General features: G+C 31.9%; 1 protein-coding gene across 2 annotated transcripts; it reads left to right on the top strand.

Annotated features, from left to right (window-relative positions):
- The first annotated feature begins 11,070 nt into the window (after positions 1–11,070).
- LOC124534365 lies at positions 11,071–18,328 on the top strand. 2 transcript variants are annotated; one of them, XM_047110163.1, is made up of 4 exons: positions 11,071–11,158; positions 15,153–15,306; positions 16,585–16,743; positions 18,068–18,328. In XM_047110163.1, the coding sequence occupies exons 2-4, from the start codon at positions 15,175–15,177 to the stop codon at positions 18,146–18,148; spliced, it is 372 nt and encodes a 123-aa protein (XP_046966119.1). In that variant the 5' UTR covers positions 11,071–11,158; positions 15,153–15,174; the 3' UTR covers positions 18,149–18,328. The 2 variants fall into 2 exon arrangements, with proteins under 2 accessions (XP_046966119.1, XP_046966118.1); XM_047110162.1 differs by having other exon boundaries at positions 11,113–11,234.
- Positions 18,329–19,627: the final 1,299 nt, after the last annotated feature.

The raw sequence follows: 19,627 nt of genomic DNA, 5'->3' as shown, positions 1-19,627 counted from the left end.
GTATTGCCATAGTTTTTAATAAAAGAAAACCCGAAAGTGGTATATAATTTATTTATTTATGAATTGATAGAAGGAATTCATTATAAACATGGAATATTTTAAATTCTTTTTTGATGTAATCATTTGAGTGGTTTATAATTTTAGTATATATAGGTAGTCGTAGTATTTTGTTGTTGTCGATATGTTGTGTTTGTCTTGGTACATATTTATAACAGATTTATAGATACAAAATATATACATGAAAATAGGTAAAAAAATAATTTTACTTTAAGTAATTCTATACACTCTCACGATATTTACCTCTAACAAAATAAAAGCAGGCAACAAAACAAAAGGATATTGTCCTTGAGTCCTTTTTTTAAAGTTACAGTTTTTTTTAATTAAAATAGAAGTTGTAATCTACAACTATGTAATGGATTTGACAGATTTATAATCGACAAATATTGATGACATATCATATAATATTTAAAAGGAAATTAATGACATGTAATGTCTTTTCAGTTTTCAAATGTGTCTAATTTTATTCGTAATAAAACCATAATTCTATGGCGTTGCTTATTTATTTATATAAATTTATTACCAATAAATAAAATCAATGTCAGAAGAATATTCTATGCCATCTTATATATCAACCATGTCAAGATATCTTCGTCCTGAAACTTTTAATGTCGAACCTGAAACGGCATCTGCAGATTTGCGATGGTCACACTGGAGGTAAACATTCATAAACTTTATCTCAGAAGAAGCTTGTAACGAAAGTGATGAAATGAAACTCAAATTATTAATAAATCATCTATCTCCTACCGTGTACTCCTATATACGCGATTACAAATCCTACGAGCATGCCTTATCATTATTAGATCACATATATTTAAAGCCTAAAAATGTAATTTTTGCTCGATATACTTTAGTTGCTCGAAAACAAAAACAGGATGAAACTATTACAGAATACGTACACGCACTGAAATTATTAGCACATGATTGCAATTTTAAAGCCGCGACTCTTGAAGAATATAAGAATGAATACATTCGTGACGCGTTTGTTGCTGGGATCACATCCCAAACAATACGACAGAGACTCTTAGAAAACACTACCTTAAGTTTAGATGAGGCCCTAAATCAAGCGATTGCTTTAGAAACAGCCAAACGAAATTCTCGAGGCTATATTAATAATAATTCTTTTAATCTAAATGCTCTTTCTAAGCAGGAACAAGAAACGCCAATTCAACAAAACAGCAAATGATTCAAGAAAGAAGCAGTGCTTCTTTTGTGATGGAAGCATTCATCGACGATTTAAGTGTCCTGCTCGTAACGCCACCTGCCAACTTTGCTCCAAAACAGGTCATTTCGCTAATGTCTGCCGTAATAACAAAGAAACACTTAACTATGTTGTAAAAGAAGATGCACCTGTGGAAGTTGCTATGATTTCAGCGGCCTCACCTTCTAGCTTAAAAAGAGTTACGGTATCAGTAACAATTAACGATTACAAAGCTGATGCACTTATTGATACTGGTAGCTCCGTAAGTTTCGTAAGCGGTTCTTTAGCGCAAACAATACATCTGAAAAGGAATCCATGTAAGCAGGCCATAACTTTAGCCTCACTTAATCACATATCTTTTGCGGAAGGTTCCTGCGTAGCGAGAATCAAAATAGGGCAATATATCTATAAACGTCCTCTTAATTGTAAACAATCTTTGCGCAGACCTTATTATAGGGCATGAAATATTACAAAAACATTCAGTGCTTAATTTCAGTTTGGAGGTAACCAAGGACCCCTGAAAGTCTGCAATATTATAGAAGCATCAGTTCCTCCTGCAACTTTATTTAGTAATTTATCTCCTAATATTAGACCAATAGCTATAAAATCCAAACGTTACTCTAAAGACGATTCACAATTTATAAATAATGAAATATCTAAATTACTAGAAGAAGGCGTCATTGAGCCCAGCGTATCTCCATGGCGAGCACAAGTATTAGTTACAGGAGGTGGTATACACCGAAAGCGGCTTGTTATTGACTATTCGCTTACCATAAACAGATTTACAGAACTAGATGCATTTCCTACCTAGCATCGAGTCTATAATTGAAAAGGTTGCGAAAATTAATTATTTTAGCCAAATCGATCTAAAAAGCGCTTAACACCAGGTACCAATTTTGTCATCTGAACAACAATATACAGCATTCGAAGCATGTGGTAAACTTTATCAATTTACAAGAATACCTTTTGGGGTAGGTAACAAACGGTGTCGCGGCCTTCCAGCGAACATTACAATACATTATCGATACAGAAAAATTAGCAGGAACGTTCGCATATTTAGATCATGTCACTGTTTGTGGTAAGAGTAAACATGATCACGATAGAAAACTTAATGAATTTATGAATGCAGTTAAGAAATACAAATTAACTCTAAACGAAAGTAAATGTGTCTTTGAAAGCGACTCTATAAATCTTTTAGGATACTCAAAATACTAATACGATTAAACCTGACAATGACCGTCTTAAACCACTACTGGATCTTCCAACTCCTACGGATTTACCAAGCTTAAAAAGGACTTTAGGTTTATTTGCTCACTATTCCAAGTGGATCCAAAATTTTTCTCAGAAGATCAGACCACTTATTGGTATTAAGTATTTTCCTTTTAACCAGGAGGGTGTTACATGTTTTAACTCTTTAAAGTCAGATGTTTGTAAATCTACTTTGGTAGTGGTCGACGAAAATGCAACATTCATGGTAAAAACAGATGCATCTGAATTTGCCATTGCTTCTACACTCTCTCAAAACGGTCGTCCAGTTGCATTTTTTTCACGAACTTTAACTGATTCTGAGTGCAAACATTCTTCTATAGAAAAGGAGGCAAGTGCAATTGTTGAAGCTCTGCGTAAATGGCGGCACTATTTAATGGGTAGACATTTCTTGCTTTTCACTGATCAACAGTCTGTAGTATTCATGTTCAATGAAAATATTCAAGCAATATAAAAAATGAGAAAATTGAAAGATGGAGGCTTGAACTTTCCAGTTTTTAAATTGAAATTATTTATCGACCTGGTAAGGATAATACAGTGGCTGAAGCTCTATCTAGAGTATGTGCTTAAATTAATTTTGATAATAGTAAGTTGAAAGAAATTCACGAACTTTTTTGTCACCCTGGTGTAACAAGATTAGCACACTGGGTGTGCACCTTCCATATTCTATCAATGACATTAAATTTATAACTACATCCTGCAGAGTGTGTGCTGAAATCAAGCCTCGTTTTAATAAAAATAAATATCAACTCATAAAAGCTACTTCTCCATTTGAACGATTGAACATAGATTTAAGGGGCCCTTACCATCTAACACGCAAAATAAATACATGTTAACGATTATTGATGAATACAGCCGATTTCCATTCGCTTATCCCTACAAAGATATGACTGCAACGACTGTTATTAAATGTTTGAAGGATCTTTTATTTATGTTTGGCACTCTGCTTTATGTACACTCAGACAGAGGAGCGACATTTATGTCTGAACAATTGAAGCAATTTTTTTATTCTCTTGGGATAGCTTGTAGTCGAACAACTCCATATAATCCCCAGGGGAATGGACAACTTGAAAAACTTAATGGAACTCTTTGGAGAAACATACAATTACACCTCCGATCTAAAGATATGGAGATATCAGATTGGGAAAAAGCTTTACACTCCATCAGGTCACTTTTATGTACTAGTACCTACTAATGTAACTCCTCACGAAAGAATGTTCAACCATACCCGAAGAACTTCAAACGATGAATCATTTCCTTCCTGGATGTTAAATCTAGGACCTGTTTTAATGAAAAAGAACGTGAGAGCTACCAAGTACGATCCTATAGTTGAAGAGGTAGAGTTACTCCAACCCAATCCGCAATATTAGATCCATTACCATATAATTTAGAAGATTGTAATGAAAATAATGAAATGCAAAATTCTCCGCATTCCTCGCTAGTACTTATGGAATCCCTAGTGTCGACCCTTTCCCGTTCCGTTCATGCTACTCATACCTTATTTCTATTATTATGTAATACGTCTTATTTATCAATGCTTTATTCATATGAGCTTTAATTTTTTTTAGAGGCCAAGTTAAAAATCGTTGTAGAGTCTTAGTAAAAACATCAACATCCTGTCAATTTCTCATTGCAGGGCTAAGGCCTCCTCTCCCTTTGAGGAGAAGTTTTGGAACATATTCGACCACGCAGTTCCTATACGGGTTGGAGGAAAACACATGTGGCAGAATTTCTATGAAATTAGAAGCACGATGTTTTCCTTCCGGCCGAGCATGAAATAAATTATAAACACAAATTTAGCACTTGAGCCAGGAAGGTATACTAATTTTGTAAAGTAGGAAACTAGGTTTTATTATTTTATCTTTTCTTCTGGTGTTCATGCAATAATTGTGACTAATTGTCACAGTTTCTTTATGAAGATACCTATCATTGTTAATATATAATATTGTTGAAAATATATAGTAAAGCAAATGAAGTATATCTAATGAAAACATCCCAAAGGGAGTTTCGATCAGCAAGATTATAAGAAGACCTACCGGCTCTTTTTTGCATATGAAAATAATTTCAATATCCGCAAAAATAACTACCTGTTCGAACGCTCGAATTCAGCAGATTTGCAGTGTAGTGATGAATTCGGTAGAAGATGCAGTGTGATCAAACATCTCTACGCAAAACCGAAGGATCCGCAGATCGGAAAGGGCTTGATCGTCAATAATTCGAGCCACTCTGCATTAGACATGGTCAAATGGAAGCAGCTGGTACTGGGGAGAATCAGCCCAGAGGTGAGAGCAGTATACCATGTGTGGCCGAATGTGATCCTTACCTATTTTTAGGGAATAGTCCGACGTGAAATACTGCCCTGTTCACAGCACACCGGGCTTTTTTGATGCGCTACTGGAATAAGGGGAACCAGGACAACGGTTCTCTATCGAAAATCTCTCATTAATTAACATTCCAACTCTAGTATTTCACGGGAGTATGGAAAAAATGATATATTTAAATAAATATATTAAGGTTCTTTATTAAAATATATTATATACAATAAGTTCTTACTTACATGCACCGAATTAATTTCATCATTCATAAGTGGTTTACTATGTATCGACATTGTACAACTGATTTATTTAATAGATACCAAAACCACAATAATTTATCCTAATGTAGCGTAAACATATACGTTAAACAGTTCGGGTAATCACTCTTTTAATAGTAGTAGCGGTTGAGTGGTCGAAAGCTATAAGCCTCATGCTGTGCAACATGGCCGCCACATTAGCGCCGCTGGCCGCGACATGTTTCACCATCGCTGCCTGCGTTTTCCTGTAACCTCTTCAATATAAATAATAACTATACTTCTATTTATCTATATCTTTACACTTAATAATGTGTATCATTAAAAATATTATTTGCTTAATTTATACGGCTTTTACATTAACAAACTAGTGTAATTTCAGTAGTTCGGGATGGCCAATATAATATTATCGTTTTACAATGATGCTCCAATCTCTTTATGTTTTGTTAGAATGCCACGCTATCGTCCAATTGTTTTTTATGACAGCTCAATCATATTTAAAATGAGAAATAGTGTTACATGCCAGTATTAAATGCTTTTAATTGTATATAATATAGCCCCTGCTACATTCATAATATGCAATAATAATGTGATATAAATTATGATATAGAACCAAATGCCATAGCACCGTATTGAAGGCTAAGGTTACTCTTGTAACACTAGATTTATTTATTATGATAATATTTTCACAGTTAATGATTTAAATGATTTTTACTAAAGCACATATTTCACAATGTTGATAAATGTTATAACATATTATTGTTTTATAATTTAATTTACAATTATAATTAATATGGACACGGAAGAATGTGAATGTTTGTGAAGGTCTGTTACATTGGTTCGAAGGCTGTAATCCTATGGGGAAATGAATGACCTTATTCTCTTAACACTTCGCATAAACCGTACGTTATGATGTGTTTTTATTTATTTGGTGACCTTTGCGATAAGTATGTGACACACCATTAAAGACATATTACTTGTTATTGTTATTTAATTACACATACCCTGTTATTGAATTAGGACGTGTCAAAAAGATGCCTAATATAAATTAAATTGTACTGTGACCCTTCAAGCCTTTGGCGGAGTAGACGGGGTGTACCTACTCGCTGCTATACTCTGAGTATATACGCTCAAGATATTAGCGCTAATTTTAAAATCCCCAAAGCCAAAGTACTGGTCCACATGGTATCTTAATTAATTAATTGAATACATTAAAATTTTAAATGATTCAAATACCTATTTTCAAAAGTTTTAACCCCAAAGTATGTAAGTTATGTTAAAGTTATGTGTCAATCGGATCAATATTTTTTAGATTAAAAAAGAATTGAACTCTTTATATCAAATTTAATTATGATTACATTGGCAGCTAGCCAAAGTCCATAGGGTGAGTAAGCCAGTGTAGCTTCAGGCACAATGGATATAATATCTTGATTCCGAAGGTTGGTAGTGTGCATAGGCGCTCTAGGAAATATTAACTGTTCCTCACATCTAAAGACAGTGCACAGTGGAGTAGGCTTCTTCAAAAGGTAGACCCTGGCAATAACGGGATTAATAAAAGCCAGGTGGAAGATCAAGTTTGTTTAATTTACTTATTGGAAAATCTATAGGTTCCTGTGCAGTAACCTATACTAATGAAAATAACATATAATAGTAACAGCTAGTAAATTTCCCTCTGCTAGGCTGAGGCCTCTTCTCCCATTCATGAGAAGGCTTGGAACATATTGCACCACGCTGTTCCAATGCGGGTTGGTGGAATGCGCACGTGGGAGAATTTAGATGAAATTACACACATGCAGCTTTTCTGACGACGTTTCCTTCACTGACGAGCACGAGATGAATAAACACAAATTAAGCACATGAATTTTCAATGGTGCTTGCTTGGGTTACAATCATTGGTTAAGATGCACGCGATGGCACCACTTTGCCATCTCAGCTCTGTAGGTTACTGACTGACTGTTGCTACGACCGACACAAATTTTGTTTAAATTTAACTTATTCACTTTTTAATTTCTCACTTTACCTACCTTGGAATATGTAATCTGTTCCAAATGATCAGTGTTACTTATTCTATCGAAATAAATATATAAAACTATCAACTTTGATCTTATTTATTATAACGTGTTTGGAAAATTAGATCAAATTCCTTTAATTTATAATTAGCGGTGTTCCTCTTTATCCGGTTTTACCCAGTGTTAACCGCATAAAAATCATCGTTGACCTGGTTGGACCTGAACTGATTTTAACTATTATTACTAGGTATAATTGATGAATTTATTTAATATGATATTAGTCAGGATTCTTAATAACATTATGAAATAACAGAATATTTTATACTCATTATTCTATTTATGATATATGAAGTCAATCAAACCCCGCAAAAAGCAAAATGAAGCTGGTAAACAGCTTTTTTTAACTATTTCTATTTTACTTCAACTTGAAGATAACAATTAATTATGAGAGAAAATAAGAAAAAACTTAATTTCAAACTTAAAAACATAAAAACAAATATTAACTTGGTTGGATTTATTAAAATAAAATAAAAAGAAGGTATAAAAAAGGACACGATATGAGCTAATAATAGCGCACTTAAATGGAAAACTCTTACAAACAACATATGCAAGCGATCAACAATTTTTCACACGGATGTCATTATAACGTACGTACGTAGAATTTAGCGTTTAATCCAGCCCGATAGCGGCCTCTATGGTCACAATTTATTACACTCATGCTTGGATCTGAATTGTTTGTTATTAACTTATTAATTGCGGAATATTTTATAAATTTTATATTAGGGCTATAGGCAAATGCATTTGGGTAGGCACTACATATATTCTAACGCCAATCTTAATTTTATTGCAGGCCGGTTTTATGGGTGAATAAGTCAGTATACTACAGACTCAAGGAATACGTTATAGTTTCCAAGATTGCTGGCGCATTGGCGATGTAAGAAATGGTTGATATTTTTACGGAGAGAATATCTTATAGTCTATGTATTTATATCTACTATTTTTTCTGTTCTTCTACGGATAATGTAAAAAAACGCCCTTACGTTACCAAAAGTAAATCTAATCACTTGTATCAGTCTGACGGCCGATTTACATGACCATTAACAAATTAATATATGAGTATAAACCAACAAATGGAACACCTGCGTCCTAATCGATAATTATCTTTATTTTTATATATATTTAGTTAAGAGCAATATGCTTATGTTATTTATGCGTACAATAAATAACAGTTTCATCACCAATCGAACAAGACGAAATTAATCAAATATTAAATATTTCGGTTGAGCAGAATAATAGTCAATTAGTTAATAAGTATTATTAGCTAATTATTGGACAAATAATCTAATTTTGCTAATAATTTTGTTTGCATTTAGAATTGTGCACAATGATCTCTAATAATAATGAATCAAGCAGAATATTGTGAGTCGCGCCCACGTGTTTAACATTCTACCGACAATGAAACTGTCCTATGTTACTGTATAGAGAGGGCATTTCACTTATTGGGATTCAATTCTAATAAACAAATAAACCCTTCATGCAAAATCTAAACCAGATACGATTATTAGCAGTAACTATATTTTTATACATTTTCCGAGTATAATAATTTAGCACTCTCTAGGCCATCTTTTTTATTCTATTTTTAGGTATAAACGCACAACCGTAGAGCCAATAAAATGAAAACGGGAATTTTACTCGAAAGTGCATTCCTAGAAAAAATATTGACTTAATTTACTTAATTTGTATTTATAATCCATCTTGAACACTCGCTTTGTGATTAAGAATCTCTATAATGAAAACGAAAAAGTTCTAGGGGAAACTCACAGGCATCGTATGAATTTATGGCGCCCTTATCCACCAATCTCAGGTAAGATACGTAGTGGGATCACCTCCATACATTCCTCATCTGAGTAATGGCCTTTGCCCACCTTTATAAGAACTAAACTAACGAGAGTCGAGATGGCCCAGTGGTTAGAACGCGTACCTACATCTTAACCGATGATTGCGGGTTCAAGCCCAGGCAAGCACCGCTGATTCATGTGCTTAATTGGTCTTTATAATAGCGGTGAAGGAAAACATCGTGACGAAACCTGCATGTGACAAATTTCAGAGAAATTCTGCCACATGTGTATTCCACCAACCCGCATTGGAAAAGCGTGGTGGAATATGTTCCAAACCTTCTCCTCAAAGGGAGAGGAGGCCTTTAGCCCAGCAGTGGGAATTTACAGGCTGTTGTTGTTGTATAAGAACTAAAGATCCAACTTACGCTATTAATATACCTTTCTAAACACATATTTTATTTTTGTACAGACATTTTGTGAATCCGTTTTTTTGAAAAGAACAACTATGGCAGATGCAGTGTCTTCTCGCTGGAGGCTGCTTTCCGAAACGGTGGTAGTATTTAATTATCGACGATTCAAAAACGCATCATTGTGAAGTTTACTTGAATAAAATTGATTTGGTTATTGATAAATATATTTATGTACTACCACAGTGCATGTAAAGTCGAATTTTATAAGTATTAGTAATAACAATATTCTACAAGAATGAATGGAAACTAGCCGTGACAAACTTTAATTCATGCTTCTCGGATTATTTATTACATAGTAGATTAAAATTATTAGTAAATGATATTAAATAAAACAAAAAGATCATCATATAGTCCAATTTTTTTCACTGACGATGACGTCAATTGTTTCTTTTCTTTATTTTCATTAAGTCATTTATTTGGCGGATGTACTTTCTTAATTTAATTTGTCTGAAGACACTAAATAAGTGAATTATAACACTGAGTCTTATCGCTAGCTAAACTAAACAATGATCTGGGTCGTTGCTACCTCGTCGGATGCATTGAGTTAAGACTTTCCAATAGATTGTGGGTGTTAATTATTAAGTAGGAGAATAATATGAAATTCAACATCGCTTATTTATTTTAATTAAGAGCCGTGATTATGACGCGTGCATCTTAACCGATGATTGCGGTTTCAAAGCCTGGCAAGCACCACTGAATTTTTAAGTGCTGAATTTGTATATATAATTCATCTCGTGCTTAGCGGCGAAGGAAAACATTCTGAGAAAACTTGTATGCGTCTAATTTCAACCACATTGTGCCACGTGTGTATTCCACCAATCCGCATTGAAGCATGGTGTCGAATATGCTCCAAGCCTTCTCTGCGAAGGGAAAAGAGGCCTTATCCCAGCAGTGGGAAATATCATCATCAGCCAGCATAACATACATAATGTTTATGTATTTATTTTTAAATTGTTCATTAAAATATGAACGTATTAAATTGATGCTTAAAAGATTAAGTTTAAATTACGACAGTAATTAGGAGCCACTTTGAATAAGTTTGAGAAAGGTCACTTTTAAGCGACATAGTTTTTGTTTAGAAAATCTTGGTTAGTTTTTCGTTCGTTGGTTTACATCTATTTTGCGAAAAAGGCTAAAATAAATTATGTAAAAAAAATGAAAAATTGTGTTGATAAATTAATAAATAATTTGAAAATAATTTCATTAATACTACAATATTATATAATAAAATAACTCTGAGATCCCGGGTTTGATTCCTGGCCGACTCGGTGTAGAAAATTTCAATAGTTTTCTATGCTATGTATATCTAAGCCTTGGGGGTCGATGTTTGTGATTCCGTCGTTCCTTCCGATTTGTGACATTGGGATCAGAGTAATGTTGTGATTCTGTTAAAATAAATATATAAAAATCAATATATTAATAAAGAAATAGAATTAAATTAATTTTTAAACAAAGAAATCGCTAAATAGCTACTAAGTAAGAATAGCATGCAACGACCTTCTCCATTTAAATTCGGAGTTTCACGTTTGTAAGCTTGTAAATGAATACTAAATCAGTATAATAATTAGTCAGATCATAACTATCGATGAAATTCATTTATTTGTTATCAAATACAAAATAATGGTGCAATAAGTGAAGCAAGTGGGCATGTCCTTCCCGCCTTTATAAAGGGTAGGACGTCGCACGCTTTCCTAATAGCGAATCGGTCTCCTCTCCGCTGAACACGTCACCAGTACGAGCCTATAATAGTTAGTAAACTTTCAAAATAGTATAATAGTGCTTTTATTATAACATTTAACTCATATGTGATTTTACGTAAAATCTGTAAGTATTCTACTTAAAATTTAAATTTTATTTTTTAATGCTTGGCTTCAGTTATTGTTTAATCTTTAAATAATAATAATAATTGTCGCATTATTATACTTGATGTTAAGCCTACTTAAGTAATTAATATATAGAATACATTAATTATGTTAAGTTTTATATGTTTACGAAATGTTTTAATTTATATTCGTATGATTATATTTGACATCCTCGACCTATAAATTAAAAGGGATAATTTTATTATGACTGAAAAAATAATTTATAAACAAACTGACAAGATAGTAGACAGTGATTCAAAGTTTGAATTAGATACTTAAATAAAAAAATGGTAGTTCTACGAGTATATTGCAGTGAAACGTAGACAAGCTACGCGGAGCTACGAGTCTTTACGATATTTATGTTGTGTACATGTTCTGTATGTACAAAAGACAAGTAATTTTTATTATAAAATATAAAGAAATATGTTTTTCATAGTTTAATTTTAAATACTAAAGTTCTATAATAATATAATTATAATTTAACTATATTCCACGAAGTGCATTCTTGGGAATATATATCATCCAAAAATTATCAAAAATAAATTGACTATTTTAAATATTATGCCAAATTTGCATGTTTAATATAATAATTTATTTTATATGTGGTATAAAATACTACTATACTTAATACTTTTTAGGTTCATGTTAAAAAATAATGATCATTATTTTCGTAGTACAAAGTCAATACGTGGATGTTAAAGAACTTACGTGCTTGTTTTCGTTGATTTCAAACTCCCAGTACACGGCCTTTAAGGCCACATCAGCAACTCCAAGCAATTGGTTGTAAATTTCCTTGATCAATGCTGACAACTTATTCCTACCATTGAATTGTCTGTTACTCGCTAATATAATATAAATAAAATTTAAACGAATATTTTTAGAATTTCCTGTTTTACTTGTTCTGCTAGGTTGATCAACTTTCCGAACCAATGGTTGATTAAAATTACTATTCAAAAGTGTTTATAAGAATCTATTTAAAACAATAAATGATCAATAAAGTTAGTTTTTGTTTTCTATAACATGTAGTAATCATATAGATTAAGAGCAAAGTATTACTTCCCAAGCTATCGCTATAAGTATAACAATCAAAACACATTGCTTACTTGCAACAGAAATAGTGAGTATTAAGTTCGAACTGAGACAAAAGATCAGTGAAATAATAAACCAGTTGATCCTTTAAGGAATAAGTGTGTCATTCGTTATCCTTCTGCCGACGGTTACTTGATACGGGGCTTAAATGTGCCCCTGATACTTCCATAGTTATTGACACCTTGTATTTTATATAATATAAGTTGTTGCCCGCGGCTTTGCTCGCGCTTTAGATCGTTGATTGTCAAGTGTTTGGCAAAACAATTTAGCATATGTCCTTCCTTGGAGCTCAAGTTTGCCTCACAACAACAACAACAACAACAACAACAACAACAACAACAACAGCCTGTAAATTTCCACTGCTAGCCTAAAGTATTCCACCACGCTTTTCCAATGCGGGTTGGTGGAATACACATGTGGCAGAATTTCTATGAAATTTGTCACATGCAGGTTTCCTCACGATGTTTTCCTTCACCGCTGAGCACGAGATGAATTATAAAGACAAATTAAGCACATGAATCAGCGGTGCTTGCCTGGGTTTGAACTCGCAATCATCGGTTAAGATGCACGCGTTCTAACCACTGGGCCATATCGACTCTACTCTCTGCCTCACAACAAATTTCATGAAATTCGATTCATTGGTTTAGTCGTGAAAGGGCGACAGACAGACAGAGTTACTTTCATATTTATGATATAGATATTGAAACAGACTGTGTTGTTACTATATAGTCGCATGTCGTGACCTTGGAATCCTTGGGTAGAGAGGTACAACAATGTTATTTTCCCCTGAGAATGTCTGCCGTGATCACAATGAATCAGGAGGACATAATAACACTAACGTCGATGGATCAAAATAAACCTAACTAACTCTGGTCCGAGACATCAGTCTTAGACATCATATGTTTATTTAAAACTAATAACTTAATAATCGGAAACTAAATCAAATCAAATCAAATCAAAAATATATTTATTGTTCTCATATCAAATACATATCTCACGGAGGCCCTGTACCCCTAAACTAGGAAAACCCGTACCTTAGGGGCCAGTGACTTCCCGATCAATGCTTTAGTTCAACTTTAAATTTAATGCTTAAATCAATAAAAAAATTAAATTTAATGCTAAAATAAATAGTGTACAAATAAAAAAAGAAAAAAGGAACTTTGTGTGTGTATAAAAAAATATGTTTAACTAATGAGGTAAAGTAAGTTTTACTACCTATAATTACTAGGTTAGATAAAAGTAGAAAGTTTTTCACTGATACATGTAAAGTGATATTTCCAAAGTATATATTGTTATGTTAGATGTACACGTCAATTTATAAAAAATTGTATATGTTCCTTTTGTATTCCTTAATTGAAAATGATACTAAGCCCGTAGACATAAAACTTACGCCAGAAAATACACCTTGTTTTTTGAAAAGGTATATGCATCTACCGCATGATAGACAAGGTCTATTGAAGGTTCTGCTTCTAATGATATGTAGGTTGTTTCCATATGCACAATTTAACGCATAAAAAGTATTTGGTTATTTATTAATTTTGCCTATTTTATGTAACAGCCTGTAAATTCCCACTGCTGGGATATGGCCTCTTCTTCCATTAAGGGGAGGGTTTGGAACATATACCACCACGCTGTTCCAATGCCGGTCAGTGGAATGCACAAGTGGCAGAATTTTGATGAACCTAGACACATGCAGGTTTCATCACGATGTTTTCCTTCACCGCCGAGCACGAGATGAATTATAAACACAAATTAAGCTCATATACTATATAGTGGTGCTTGCCCAATCATTGGTTAAGATGCAAATAGTTAATAATAAACAGCTTTATTATAAAAGATAAACTTTAGCATTATAGTAAACGAGTTAATGTTATATTGTATACCTTGCCGTCGTTATATCACTCGGGCTTCAAACATGTCCCTGAAGCTCCAATGCTCACTCAATATAGACACAAATAAATTCGTTTTAAGAAAATAAACAATCGCTCGTCTCTGCAAGTTAATTTAATTTTAATTTATTAGCAAGATTGTCCTTGTTTCTACGCTACGGCTTTTAAAATGGCAAACGTGATATTCCTTTAACGGAAGTATAATGTGATGGGTTTTAAAATAACGTTCTCGTAGTACAGACTCATATATAAAACTTACTCGTTTGTCTGATCGTACTAATCTATACGTATTATTTGGTAAAAATATGTTTGCGTTACATCATAACCCAGATAAAATGCTTCACCCATTTCTTGCCATGTAGCATTGACGTTTAATGTAAAAAATATAATTATATTTTTATTACGCTGATTCAGTTTCGGTTTTTGATTTTATTTGTCATCTCTTTTTTTTATTAATCTATGCCGAGCAAAATAATAAATAAAAATTTACCTGAATAAGCAATTAATTTGTTCTAATTATGATCATTATAAGTAGATTGCAATATATTGCAACATGACATGATTAACTTCATTACAAAGTATTTATTTTTAATCCACTATCAACAATTGACTGAAGAAAAAAGAAAACTTTGACCTACTTTACGATATTTCTTAGTTTGATTTAAATATATTTCTTTATTATAACTTTGTTTTCCATTGAATACGTTCATAATTGTTATGGATTGCATGTTTGACAATTTATGAAAAGGTCTATCGTATCTATCGTATTGATTTAAAGAGATGTTTTTTTTTTTTTTTAAATAGAAATAGCGAATGCATTTTATGGATATTGATGTGTGGTAGATCGGTTTCGGTTCAATAATTTTCGATATGTATTAAAATTAGCGTTATTTTAATTTCAGGGATTACTCTCATGTCCTAACGATGAACTGTGTACTGCCCCTTCTCGTCATGGCGCTTTCAGGCGCCCTCGCTGCTCCGTCCTATGATGCCGAATCAACATCACTCTCAGACCCTGAATATACACTGGGATATAATAGAGGTGATATGTCAGAGGTAATTGAAACAATTCGTTAAAAATACATCACGTTTAGAACGAAAACGGATACAAAAAAGTGTTAACAAGTTCACTTTAAATGTATATATTTTCCCTCTTAAAATATGGCTGTAAAATATGTTTGATGTTATGTATGTATGTATGTACAAATTATATATGTAATTGTTATAATCATTTACTATCTACAGTAAGTAAAAAACATGATTTTTTTTTTAGTAAATTTCATTTATCAGTATTAAAATATGTAGTATCAAAAAAAATGGAATTTCAATATCAATTCAAAGGACTATCGAAATAAGACAAAAACATAGCACTCACCTTTTAATATAATATAATGTCAAGGCAATGTAAATGACGTTGTAGATGGTATACTAACTCAATAATACAAGTATTGTCTATTTGCTTACAAGCAACCCACACCAGAACTTAACATATACAAAACACAAATTGGTTTAAGTTAAAATAAGTTGTGATCATAAGGTTATTATTATTATTGGTGGCGGTGAAAATGTTACTAAGGGAGAGATAGAACTGATTTTCTCCTTTGTCCCCAAAAAGTCCCGCAAAAAAGAAACACAAATTAGCTTAATAGTCTTTAAGTAATACTAACATATATAATGTTTGTAAACTGTGTTGGGCCTTGTAACAAATTGCGTTAAAAGTAATATACCAGAAAAAAATGTTAACGAAAGCAGTTTGAAAATTTTACAAAAACTTAATATTTTGGATTGTGTATGGTAGATGCTCTTTCATGGATCATTAGGATAAAATTTATGTTTTTATATAAAGCATTCTTTGGTACATTATAATATTAATCCTAAGTGCTATGGATACTTACTATGGTATCTACGCTATGGTTGGAAAATTATATGAAGATATATCACATAATTTTCTTTATAAATAAATGACACTCGTGCGAAGCTTTTAATTCAAAATATATTACGAGTTACGAATATACACAACAAATTTGTTAAATTGTCAAGTTAGGTTATATTTTATTAGTATTTTATGGTCACATTACATTATAACTTATAAAGACGTCATATAAACAAAGCAGAAGCGTTATATCAATGCCACGGAAACATTAATTTCGAGTACATTAAAAAAAAAGTTAACCGAAAAGGTTTTTTAAAATAAAACTCAAGATTATGATGCTTTTGTCCAGCGGTCTATTGATAATGACAATCATATCTATATTTTAATGTAGATGTTTCGAAATAAGAGATGTTATCTCCGTAACAACAGATTAAATAATACTATTTCGTTTCGGTTTTCAGAATATTTTTGTGCCTCGGAAGAGAGCAGCTCTTGTCCTGGATCGTTTGTTGATCGCATTACAAAAGGCACTTCACGAGGAGAGTATGAACCAGCGCTTGGACTCGGAGGGCCCGCGGACCGCGCCCTTGCGTCTCGCTAACTTCGACACTAATGATATGGTGAGCTATTTAGTACAATATGTCTTTATACTGTCTTATGTACAATATTGTCAAAGCATACATGATGTAACAGAATATATATTAAGGTGGATCTCCAGTAGTGATATTGCAATTTAAATAAAAACGCTGACTGATGAAAAAGCTAAATCAAAAGCGAATACAAAAAAAACAAAACGTACGTCAATAAGAATTAATAATAATTGTGGAAACAGCGATTTTGACCCACTAAAAATATCTGATAATTACAAATTTTCATTCACATTAATTGCATACATAGTAATATTATGAATCAAAAGATTTTTGAGACTCACACTAAATTAAAAACCGGCTAATCGCAAGTAAGACTCGCACACGAAGGGATCCGTACCATTATCTATATAAACGCCAAAAAAGTCCCGTATTTTGCAAGGAAGGATTCAATATTTATTTTATCCTGTTTTTTAGTACTTGTTGTTATAGCGGCAACAAAAATACACACAATTTATATTTTTAACTATCACGGTTCATAAGATACAGCATGATTAAAGACGGATGGACAACGAAGTCACAGAGTCACAGAGTACAGAACCCTAAAAATGAAAATGATAAATATTTCAAAGTTCACAATTTCGACTATCATACAATAGGTTTCAAATTTATACATTTTTACATTTCAATTACTATAAGTATATTTAGCACGGGGCGATTTTAGAAGCACATAAACTATAGTAGTACATTTTATTACAAGGAAAGTAATATACATTATTACGATTTATTGCTGCAAGATGAAGTTGGGAGCAACGTAAGTAATAAATAGGTACGATGCAAAACTATGAAAACTATAAAAAATAAATTGCTGTACCGCAGCCTTTGACACGAAAAAGTCATACAAGATTAATATTTATATTCGTTCTTTGACATATTAATGATACCTTTTGGTTTTACTTATATTAATAATAAATTATTTTTAGAAAATACTTCTTTGGTAGTAGAGTTTTCGCATGCCCATAGTAATGGTTGGTAAATGACAGATTAAACAAGTATTATATTTATAATAATAGGCTAAAAATATTACCGCAATACATTGGGGTAATATTTTGAAGGGTTTGTAAACCAGCGTAATACGAGTAGTAAGGCTACCTTAGATGTCATAGTTGATCAATAATTTCTTAACATCAGGTCGTCCATTGCTATAACTGTCTGCCTTCTTTAGTGTAAAAAAATAAATCTCAACAATAATAAAAACTATAATGTCATTATATGTCGCGATTATTTTTATGGCGTGAAATAATGTTATGTAAAAATTTCGTCAATCATTTAATATATTTTTGTTTATTTTTTTCAGACGGGGTTGCAACGTCGTGGACAGGGTACCACAAGAGGGCGTGTACTACGATGCTACTTTAACGCCATTACGTGCTTTTAAGAAATTGTATTTAAATATATTTATGGCTACATAATTTGATATCATATAATAGACTGTTACTATAGCTATATTACTAATAATTCTACTTGGCTGCAAAACGAATGCCTTGCTGAGAATATCAACTTTTTAATGTAATTATATTATTCGTTGTTTAAAAATATCATCATATACTTTGAATAAAAATAACGTTTGGTTTTTGCTTTTGATTTTTATTGGCGAACATTATTTGTCTAAAAATGTTATTAATTACTATCACTAATCAATTTTGTTTTCAAAACGTTACAATTATATGAATAAATATTATTACTATTTTCGAAATAAATTTCATTAAAAAATATATTTTTTTATGAAACAGACGTAGGCACACTTCTTATATGCCATTGCAAATTTTGCATTGTTTTAAACAATTAGAATATGTATTGTACTTATTATTTTGTCTAGATCTGTTTCCTTTTTGTCATTAGCCATAATAATAAGCGCAAATGTATTTTAGCATATTTTATAAGTGAATCTATATGTAAGTAAATAACTAAATCGTTATATTGCTTTAAAAAAAAATTGTTAGAATTGGCATTGTAGTTAAACCTACAATGTTAAAAACCTACCCTCAGTCGGTAGAGCAAAATACAAGTTACATATTTAGTATCATATGATAGCTAATTATAGTTATAATAATTTATATGCATAGAATTTTCTGTCTAATGCTTAAACTTTAAGAACATTTGCTATAATTCAAAAAAACTTGATAAGAAAAATTCCGACCAAATACACATTATCTAATATCATTTGTACTGCCCATCTTAATTTTAATGATTCATGTCTCCTAACCTAAAGGTTGTCTGAAGGAAATCGCTTAACATATGGTTAATACAGAATTACAAATATAATATTACTTACATTATTATTTACATTTATTAAATACGGGATATTTACCGTGTTTTTTCATTTTTATTCAGTCTAGCTCGATATTTCGACATTCTCTTCGAAATGTCTTGTTCACGAGACTGAAGTTTGCGAGTAGATGTGATGGTATGATGTTATGAACATCTATTTGCATTCGTAAATAATGTCGAAATATCGAGCTCCACCGAATAAAAATAAAAAACATGGTAAATATCCCGCATTTAATTACTGATATAATCAAAATAACCATGAATTTATTTCGATTATCTGACATTTTTAAGTTCGATTTCGAGGTCTCATAAAACTCAACAACAATGCTCTACGTTTAAGCGTACAATCATGAAAATCAAATGCGGCTTACTTAATGCACATAACGTATGAATCAAATCATTAAAGTCTCAAAGATAATCAAAAGAATTTTTTATCTTCTTTGAAATAAATAGTTAATTAGAATTATTTGTATTCATGAGTTACAAGTTATTCCATTTTCAAATTTTAATTAAATAAAAAGAATATATTATGAAGTTTTTTTTCGATTATAGATAAAGCTAAGGCTTAAGCATAAAAAATAATACT

This window comes from Vanessa cardui, chromosome 12 (genome assembly GCF_905220365.1).
Source record: "Vanessa cardui chromosome 12, ilVanCard2.1, whole genome shotgun sequence".
Classification (NCBI taxonomy): Eukaryota; Metazoa; Arthropoda; class Insecta; order Lepidoptera; family Nymphalidae; genus Vanessa; species Vanessa cardui.
Note: the sequence above shows the minus strand (reverse complement) of the source record. Positions and strands in the feature narration are given on the sequence as shown.

Coding starts and splice junctions, on each gene's coding strand:
- LOC124534365 (XM_047110163.1), top strand. CDS start 15,175: ATGAACTGTGTACTGCCCCTTCTCGTCATGGCGCTTTCAGGCGCCCTC. Junction 15,307..16,584: donor ATAGAGGTGATATGTCAGAG/GTAATTGAAACA, acceptor TTCGGTTTTCAG/AATATTTTTGTGCCTCGGAA. Junction 16,744..18,067: donor ACTTCGACACTAATGATATG/GTGAGCTATTTA, acceptor TATTTTTTTCAG/ACGGGGTTGCAACGTCGTGG.